The 11,168-nt window shown below is 28.0% G+C and overlaps 1 protein-coding gene across 1 annotated transcript; it reads left to right on the top strand.

Moving 5' to 3' along the window:
- Positions 1-6,674: 6,674 nt before the first annotated feature.
- On the top strand, positions 6,675-7,539 carry LOC100256515 (pathogenesis-related protein PR-1-like). Its single transcript, XM_002276831.4, has one exon. It carries the CDS (start codon positions 6,715-6,717, stop codon positions 7,294-7,296), a length of 582 nt encoding a protein of 193 aa, XP_002276867.1. The 5' UTR covers positions 6,675-6,714; the 3' UTR covers positions 7,297-7,539.
- Positions 7,540-11,168: the final 3,629 nt, after the last annotated feature.

Genomic DNA, 11,168 nt, shown 5'->3' with positions numbered 1-11,168 from the left:
TAAAAATTAACAAATTAAATATCTTAAATTAATAAATTATACAATTTTATATATTATTTATATGTTATATAAGTTTATTATTTTAAGATTATTAATTTATTAATAAATCAAATATTCATTTATAATATCTTCTATTTATCAATTTATGTTTGTTGAAATAATACTAGATTTTTAAGTTTAAATATAAATAATTTTTTATTTAAGTATATTTTTAAAATTTCAATCATAAATTGTAATTTAATAGTTTTTAATTAAATTTGAAAGTAAAAAAAAATATTATAATTGAAATCTCAGTTATTAACTATTATACTATTATTTCGATAAAGATAAATTTATCATAATATAAATAAATTAATATCTTAAAAATTAACAAATTAAATATCTTAAATTAATAAATTATACAATTTTATATATTATTTATATGTTATATAAGTTTACTATTTTAGGATTATTAATTTATTAATAAATCAAATATTCATTTATAATATCTTCTATTTATCAATTTATGTTTGTTGAAATAATACTAGATTTTTAAGTTTAAATATAAATAATTTTTTATTTAAGTATATTTTTAAAATTTCAATCATAAATTATAATTTAATAGTTTTTAATTAAATTTGAAAGTAAAAAAAAATATTATAATTGAAATCTCAGTTATTAACTATTATACTATTATTTCGATAAAGATAAATTTATCATAATATAAATAAATTAATATCTTAAAAATTAACAAATTAAATATCTTAAATTAATAAATTATACAATTTTATATATTATTTATATGTTATATAAGTTTATTATTTTAGGATTATTAATTTATTAATAAATCAAATATTCATTTATAATATCTTCTATTTATCAATTTATGTTTGTTGAAATAATACTAGATTTTTAAATTTAAATATAAATAATTTATTATTTAAGGTATATTTTTAAATTTCTTTCATAAATTGTAATTTAATAATTTTTTAATTAAATTTTAAATTTAAATAAAAAATTAACTAAAGCCGCGTTTGGCAACTGCGGCTTTAGTACAAAAATGAAGCCGCGTTTGCCAACTGCGGCTTTAGTGCAAAAATGAAGTCGCATTTTCCAACTGCGGCTTTAGTGCAAAAATGAAGCCGCGTTTGCCAACTGCGGCTTTAGTACAAAAATGAAGCCGCGTTTGCCAACTGCGGCTTTAGTGCAAAAATGAAGCCGCGTTTGCCAACTGCGGCTTTAGTACAAAAATGAAGCCGCGTTTGCCAATTGCGGTTTTAGTGCAAAAATGAAGCCGCGTTTCCCAACTGCGGCTTTCACTATAATTACGAAAAAAAATATTTTTTAATGATGTGGCGCCTACGTGGCATCAAAGAGGCCATTTTGAACAATAGTTTCAAAATGTGCCCATTTTGAACATTAAGTTTCAAAAATGGGCCATTTTGACCCAAAACTCCAGATATCGCGCACACATATATCATCACACACAAATATAGTATAAGATGGCATAGAGACGAGGGAGGTGGCCCACTTTTCAGATATTAAATTTAATTTTCTCATTCTTACCTCCAATTTACATATCATATTTTATACCCTGATTTTACAAAACTTTATTCGGTTATAGAAAGAGAAAAAAGTTTTATTATATTTTTGGCCCAATAGGTGTTTGGCCTCCATCCTTTTCATCCCAACCTTTCAACTTCATCCACAAATTAATTATTATATTTTTGGCCCTGTTGGTGTTTGGCCTCCATCATTTTCATCCCAACCTTTCAACTTCATCCACAAATTAATTTGCTATAGACGTGGATGTTTTTAACTCATATCAAATTATGAGCCTCCTCATAATGTGATTTGAAAACACTATTTTGTTTTTAAAAATCAAAATTTAAAATAAATTATTATTTTTATTTTTATAATTGTTTTAAATTTTAATAATTTATAAATCATATATTTATGACATTATCGATTCGACCGTCGATCCGACTAATGAACTGTGAATCGATAACTTTTCCGATTCAATGATCAGTCCAGTTCTAAAAATATTGGTAAAAACTAAATAATAAAATTTAAATTAATAATTTAAAAATAATTAAACATAAATTTAATTTAAGTTATTAAATAATAAATATTAAGTTTTACAAAACATCGTCTTATAATAATCTTGGAATATATGGGAAAAAAATATTTTGAAAGTGATTTTATGAGTACTAATGCTTTCTAATGTTTAAAGATATTTCCCTAAAGAGATTAAATGTTTAATAAATTTTTGAAAATTACTTTACAAGATCTAAGAGCCCATTTCAAAGTGAATTAAGAGGGATTTAAAATGTTTTTCAATTTTTGAAAACATTTTCTAATTATTGGAAGCCTTTTTTTTTCTTTTTTATATAGAAATTTGGTATCCTTTATTCATACATTTTCAATTAGTAGGTAATTCTTTCAAAAATTATTTTTTATTATATAATATAATACTAACAAGACATCAATTTTTTTTATATTAATTTATATTGAAATAGTAAGTGATTATATTTAAAAATATTTTTAGTAGAAGTATTACTAATAAAATAAAATGGGTTTTAAATTATTTGAAGTGATTTATGCAACATCATTTTATAAGTGATTTTTTCAAAAATTTTATTATATAACATGTTAAATAAAACATTAAAATACTTTTTTCGTTTTTATTCAAGAAAGTAATTTTTGCATGTGATTTTGACCCAAAATCATTATATATACAAACAGTAATCATTTAGGATGTGGTGGCTAGGGATGCCAATCATTGAAACGACATGATAAAAACCATTTTTAGAATACGTTTCCATCTTCCAAAATGAAAATGATTATATTATTTTATTGGGAGAATTGTGTTTTGGGCCCAGCTGGGCCCAAAAATTAATAAAAGATCCTCCAAACACCTATAATTGATTGTAAGGATATAAGGTTGGAATAGACAAAAATACCCCTTTTTACTTACACCCATCATTTTGTCTTTATACCACCACTCTTTAAATTTATACCACCACTCTTTACATGCCCCATCCATAAAATTCTCATTTATTTAATTATTTTTTAAACTCCTTTAAAAATAATTGAAAAATCAACATTATTTTCTATTTTTAAATTATAAATAAATAAAAATTATATTAATGATTCAAAAATTATTTTGGAACATACTTTTGGAAAAAATATTAATTTAAATGAATAAAAATTATTTTTTACATTTTACAAGTAAATAATTTAATGATTAAAACACTATTTAAAATAAATATATTTACTATTTTTTTTCTTTTATACTAAAAAGTATTTTAAAGTTTATTTTTTTATTATTATAAAATAAAAAGTTTAAAGTTTTTTTTTTAAATCTTTTTCTTTCCATAGTTTAATAATTTTTTGAACATAGACTTTTGTAATAAGTTATATGAATGTTCCAAATTTGTTTATTAAGGAATTTTTTTAATGATTTGAATTAATTGAAAATTTATTGAAATGAGAAAAAAGAAAAAGAGAGAAAGAGGATAGATGAAGAGTTTTTATTTTAAATATCCAACTAAAATGTTTTCGTATATAGAAATGGATTATATCAATACATAGTATAGTAGAGATTGATTTTTTTCTCATACAAAAGGGTTAAATGATATGTTTACTCATTTTAAATAAAAACAAGTAGTTAAAAATTATATAGATTATGTTTGAGATTGGTTTTAAAATATTTTTTCTAGTTTTTATTATTTTTTTATTTTTAAAAATTATTTTTATTTTCTATATTGTCTCTTTTTGAAAATACATTTAATTAAAAAAATGAAAAATATTTTTAAAAATGAAAATTGAAGACCTTGTTTAATACTAAGATAATAAAAAGAATTAAATTTCATTTATTAATTATTCTTTTTTATTTTTAAAATATAATATGTTCACAATTAAATAAAGGAATTGGTCAATTGTATATTTTTTTTCACAAAAATGTAATATGTTCATAAAAAAATTGGATTGAAGTTTTTCATCATTTTTTTAATCAAACTACTAGAATCATGTTTAATACAAATATAGGCATATATGCACTACGGGAATATGAAATTTGTGTCACTATATAAGAGTATTTACTAACTGTATAAGGGAAATGTACTAAGTGTACAAGCAGTGTATAAGATTACCATTTATAAAAGATTTCAATCTATTTTGAACCACTCCTTTACTTTCCTTGTCACCCACAAATTGCATACTCATGTCATGCACTTTATTTAACTCCCATATGGAAATTCCGATACTTTCCCCAATAATGATGTTTGGGAAAAAAAAAAAAACTAACCCTAATTCATCCATCCTTTTATTAGTTAAACCATTAGAAATATGGTTAACATACCTACATGGACATATTACTTAGGATAAATATATTGTACAATGGTATTACACTAATTGTACAAGGGAAATGTACTAAGTGTACAAGGAAAATGTACTAAGTGTACAAGGGTGTACAAGACTACCATCTATAAAAAAATTTAATCGATTTTGAATCACTTTTTCATTTTCCTTGTCACCCATAGATTGCATACCTATGTCATGCAATTTATTTAACTTTCACATGGAAATTTCGATACTTTTCTTAGTAATAATGTTTGGGGAAAAAAAATTTAATCCTAATTCATCCACCATTTTGTTAGCCAAACCATTAGAAATAAGATTAATATACTTACATGGACACACAACTTAAGAGGGATATATTGCACCATTGTACAATGATGTTACACTAACTGTACAAGGGAAATGTACTAAATGTACAAGGGAAATATACTAAGTGTACAAGGGTGTACAAGGTTACCATTTGTGAAAAATTTTAGTTAATTTTGAATCATTTCTTTATTTTCTTTGTTACCCATAAATTATTTATGAAATTTGCACTATTATATAAGGGTGTTACATTAACTATAAAAGAGTATTCCAAAATTAAAGTGTTTATTACAAGTAAACCGAATAAAATATATATTTTTATTATTTTACCTTTATAAACATAATGTTAGAAGATATTAAAAAAATCATATTTAAATAGAATTAAAAAGGATAAAAAATTATTTTTGTAACATTTGTAATTTTTTATTATAAAAAATCATTAATTTAAATTATCAAGTTAATTTAAAATAATTTTTTTGTTGTAATTATAGTTTTGAAGATTCTACGATTTTTATATTATTACTTTTAATTTATTTTCTTTGATTTTTATTTTAAATTTCATCTAAACTTGTTTTTTCTTACATTTATATGTTTTCTATTATATCCTTATTTAAAGTGATTTTCATTTAATTTGTGTTCCATTATATTCTCTTTTCAATTTTAATGTGTTGTTATGCCTCTTTACATAACAAAAGATTTTGTTATTTTTCATCTACAAAACTTTATACAAAAGATATCATGTACGAGGAAAAAAAATAAAAAAAAAGAGAAAATTATGATATAATTTACATACACATCTCTTAATATGATACATTTGCTTAACTTAATGACATCATGCTTTAATAATTTAAACCATATCAAGTCCACATCTATTTTAGATTTAAAAGGGCATTTGAATATTTTTCAAATTATTAAGTTATAATACATTATTCAATTAAAAATTAATTATCACCATTAGTTAAAAAATGATCATGTTACAAAATAATATATTAAGATAATATCAATGTATTGTCCAAAAAATAGAGAAAATATTCAAATAATTGTCTACAACCTTAAAGATATTTATATATATATTGGATAAAAAAGAATAATAATATTTTTTAAGGTGTTTAAAAAATATTTATTATATATTTTGTAAGTTTAAAAAAAATTATGAGGTATTTAAAAAATATTTACTTTAAAAATATAGTAATAATCATTTTCAACCATTGATTTCCAATATTTAATTTATTAGGCATGGTTTTTGGGAGAAAAATAATTGATGAAAATAGTAACACTTTTCTATAAAAGAATTAATTTACATGTCCCACCAATTAATATGTGAGAGAAAAAGACAAGGTGAATGATGAAAGAGAGAGGGAAAAAAAGAATGAAAGAGAGTAGGAAAGTTAGTTGTTTTCTTTTTCTTTTTGACAATAAAGGGCATTTTCGGAAAATTGAATGTTTCATATCCTTCTTTTCAATTTGTAAACTTTCTTTAGGTGTTGGGCTTAAATATGGAACTTATGAGGATCTTTTATTAATTTTTGGGCCCAACTGGGCCCAAAACACAATTCTCCCTATTTTATTTTCATTTTCAGTTGTTAAAATATTTATATTTTAAAATAAAATAATGTTCAGTTAAAAAACGGTTAAATCCAAAGTGTGGTACCCCGCGCGCGTCTATTCACATGTGCATGTCGAAAGCATTAGAGGACACGCGTCAACATGTTTGTGACGCCACCTCTCATTTCTAGAATCAATTATTGCGGCCCCGCCGCCCAAAATCAAACAAAACAGAGCTCACGGGTGCAACATAGGTCCCCTGCCCTCTCCCTCACGAGACCAATTTCAGAAAAAGCCACCAGCACGCTCCACATGCGCACTTGCACACCACGCTCCACTGCCAGTCACCAAACAGTCCTCCCCTCTGACATCGAGAGAACCGTGCCCTCACTCTCCATATCACTGCGTGTCGCCACACCCCCTCACCATACCAATCATGCTATCATCAAAGAATATGGCTCAGTACTATATATAATGACTGCCTCCCTACGCTTCTTCCAAGCATCCCAAAAAAAAATAAAAATGAAACCATACTTCCATATCCTCCTCCTTATTCTCTTTTGCAACACTCCTTTCCTAGTCTCTTCTCAATCATTTCCAGAGCCGGAAACTCGCCGGAAAGTCCCCGACAACGAGACCATATACCGGGTTTCCAAGCAGCTATGCTGGGGCTGCATGGCCCAGTCGCTAGAATTCTTGTTTGCCCACAATTTGGTGAGGGCAGCCAAATGGGAGCTGCCATTTACATGGGACTTCAACCTGGAAAACTACGCCAAATGGTGGGCAGGGCAGAGGAGACGAGACTGCAAGGTGGAGCATTCTTTTCCGGAGGACGGGTTCAAGCTGGGGGAGAATATATACTGGGGTAACGGCGATACATGGACTCCGACTGATGCAGTAAGGGCCTGGGCGGATGAAGAGAAGTATTATAGGTACGCCACGAACACATGCGAGGTTGGTGAAATATGCGGGCACTATACTCAGATTGTGTGGAGGAACACGAGGCGGATCGGATGTGCTCGGGTTGTTTGTGACAGTGGCGATGTGTTCATGACCTGTAACTACGACCCGGTCGGTAATTACATTGGCGAGCGCCCATATTGATGTTGCTGTAATCTATTGTGTTGTTTCGACCATCTATCTGTGTCCTGTGTGGCATATATATATATATATATATATATATGGGGAAAACGTATATATACAGTAAAGGTTTGGAGTAGAAAACTTCTATATATATATATATATATATGGTGTGAAGCAATTGTAAGGTATATATGCTCCATTTGTATTGACCTGCTCCTGCAGTTCCTCTTTGAACGGATCAATTAACGAAATAATTTCATTGTTTAGGCATTGATGTAGCTATTGATAAAACTTGGTGCACCACGTTGATCCCATCTTACAAAGGCTGTGTTTGGATAAGTGTCAACTTGCATTTTTTTACTTGGGCTTCCAATTCGACAATGAGACATGTTTTAATGGTTAAAATTTGATATTTGAAAATTGAATTCGCCATATTATGAATCCGCATTTTCTCCACAAATGTTAATTAATCATGGGTCACCACTCGATGGTGACACTTTGAATTCTATGAAAAAAAATGTTTTTATTTTATTTTGAAAACTATTTTTATGTGTTTTTTAGTATTCACTTATTTTATTTATATTTTTTTTAAATAAAAAAGAAAACCCGTGACTTGACTCTTTATTTAAAAAAGACAAGTTTGAACGGAATGGATTCAGGGCTTAGATTTTTTACGAAGAAGGTATGGAAATAAGCAAGAGCACCCTTCTAGGCTTGAGTCTAATTCGGTCTCTATTAATAAATAAGGGAATTTGACATTTTATTATCAACGAATGGAAGCAACCTCAAGGATTAGTATAAATCATGAATATAACAATATGCTAGGTTGGATCGAATAAAGGAATAAAATGTCCGAGAGTTACATGTGACTTCAACAAATCGACTTGCATGGATGGGATTTTGGATGACAACTTGAGTAACCACATTTATTTCTAAGATTAGATTAGAGTAAAATGTTCTTTGAAGTAAACCAAAAGATTTCCAAGAATAATGGTCCTTTCTTATTAAAATTGTTTTTACCGAATTGCCACCAAAGGAATTTGAAGTAGCTCATATTTCAACACGAACCAACCCAAGTTTTCAGCAAATTAAAATTCATAGTCATAGGTTGCAAATTCAGTTACTAAATAACAAAGTTTGCATCGACCAGGCACACTTGGAACACTGACTCAAACTCATTAGCTCCTAAAACCAGCCCATTCCTTCATTGAAAATCAGCCAACCTTGTAACATAAAATCAGTCTAGATTAAAGGCCGGAATCAACCTAAGCATTTATCTAGCACTGGTCCAAGTTTCATGGCCGAATGTAGTTGATCCTACCGAAATTCATCCCAAATTTCAAAAACAAAATCAACCCATATTTTTAAGAATAAGTCAACCCACATTTTGACCAAAATTCAGTTCGGAATTCAAAGGATAATCCCCTGACTGCTGCCGAAAAAATTCTGGTTCATCCTTTTTTTTGTTTTAACCAAAATAATGAAATATCATGCTGTGTCTTCCTTTTTAAAAATCTTACTCTGTCCTCACCTCTTGCCATCATGTAATGTAGTGTAGTGACCCAACAACCATTAAATGAACTCAAGGCCAAACCCAATACTATACAATAGCTCAAGGCAGTAGTATAAGCCCAAGTAACAAAGGTAATTCCTACTGCCCATAACCAAATTAAACATTCAAAACCCAAATTAATACAATAAAACCTAAAGCCCAAGAACAAGCCCAAAGTCTCGAATTTATTTTTATTTTTTTAATAATATTCCTTAAAATACAAATTGAAAATTTAGAATAAAATAAGTGAGGGTGAAAGCAAACATAAAGATAAAAAAATAAAAGTGTATGGGCTAAGAGTAAGAGGGCCTAAAAATTTCAAATCAAATGGGCTTAAAATATGATTAAACAGGAACCAAAGACCAATTTTGGGTTTATAATAAGCTTTCTATTATTTTCTTCTTCTTTTTTCTTTTTAAAAGGTAATAACTTCTAAAATATGACATAAACTTTTACCTTAATATTGGGTAAATATTTTTTAAAAACTATTTCTTTTTATGGGAAGTCTTTAGGAGAGAGTTTTAACCACAATTTTTTAATAGACATTTAAACAATTTTACTCAGGCATGACAGCTTGGATCTCTGATCTGACCCAAACGGGATTGGAGTCATTGGACAAAGCTTAGGTTTTGAACTAGGGTCCAACCCAAATGACCTCTTCTTCAACAAGAGGCCTTTGCCCATGCCTTATTCCCTAGATTCCATAACAGAATAAAATCTCATGAACAATCTTTGCACACCATAATAGTTCAAGAAAGCACACATGGGAAGAAATAGAAAGATTACTTGCGTTCTATAATTTTATATAAGTATTCTTACTCTAATATATTAATATTAAAGCTTTTGCTTGCGCAAAGCTAAAATTGTTAAACTTGAAGTAATCACAAAGTTTGAAACTAAAAAGTTTAATGGAAGAAACGATTTAAGAAGATATATGCTTTATTAGTTTTGGTATGGGTTGTTTAAAACATTGAGAGGTAAAGAGACTTTATTAGTAATAATGTCCAATGAAGAGAATAATGAGGTTATGAAAAAATACGTATAATACTATTCTTTATGTTTTTTGAAAATTAAATTTAATTAACTTTGATAATGCATTCAAAACGTAATTATTGAACAGTCAAACAAGAATCCAATGACGACAATGTTTGGAGAGAAGTACTAAACAATCCTCCCTTGATGCAGCAAGTCTTCATTGGTTTTTTTTTTTTTTTTGTTTAATTCCTTTCTTTCTTTATTTATTTCACTTAATTTGTATTTTCTTACATACCAAATGCCAACTATAATTGTTGTTACAAAGGCGATCTTAAAAGTTAAACCTAGGGTCCTGTTAGTGACATTAGAAAGACAATTATGCCTTCTATAATTTAAAAAATTAACTTTATGTGTGTACTATGTAATGTGTATGACTTGAAATAGTGGTAAAGTTTTTCCTTCATCAACCAACTTCATTTGTGTTGAGCTACTCAATTTCATTTTCTCAATAAACTCATAAATTAGAAAAATAATTTCATTATTCTTTCATTTATCTAGCTAGTCATAAAAATTGGCGACTTATTTTGCTACATTGAGTAGTATAAAACAAATAGAAAATATATATATAAAGAAATCATGAAAGAAAATTATTGCTAAAGTGGGTCATTTAATTTTAAAAATTATTATAAAAGTGATTTTAAGTAACCTAAAATCAATCTAAAAGAGGGCATGATAATTGATATAGACAACTTTATTAGTTAAAGTAGTGACTTTTCAAAAAGATATGTGGTGGGCATGGCATGATATAGACTTACACAACTTTATTTGTCAATGTGGTAGAAAACACATGATATAGACTAGACAACTTTATTAGTTAAAGTAGTGGATGACACATCGTGAGCAATTTAGATAACTTTTCAAAAAGATATGTGGCGGGCATGATATCGTTACTTCAAATCAATCTCAAAAGGGGCATGATAGACTTACATAACTTTATTTGTCAATGTGGTAGAAAACACATGATATAGACTAGACAACTTTATTTGTTACCGTGGTAGAAAATTTAGACAACTTGCAAAAAACCCATGTGGTGGGTGTGGGATCCTCCCAAAAAAGTGCCACGTGGCTCCCTCTCCTTTGGACACGCAGACGACCCCCCTTGCGACATGTGACATCGCTCATTCCACTCGAGCGAAAATTCTGTACGACTGACATTCCATCATCTCCGGATATTTCACAGCCGGCGCCTGTCGCCGGATGGGAGAGAAGTGCGATTCAACTTCCCTGGTCAGACATGTCCGGATCCATTGGCGACGTTTACCCGGAGTACATTCGCGGCCGACGATTCAAATTCCCTAGACAACTT

The sequence above is a fragment of the Vitis vinifera genome, chromosome 11 (genome assembly GCF_030704535.1).
Source record: "Vitis vinifera cultivar Pinot Noir 40024 chromosome 11, ASM3070453v1".
Classification (NCBI taxonomy): domain Eukaryota; kingdom Viridiplantae; phylum Streptophyta; class Magnoliopsida; order Vitales; family Vitaceae; genus Vitis; species Vitis vinifera.
Note: the sequence above shows the minus strand (reverse complement) of the source record. Positions and strands in the feature narration are given on the sequence as shown.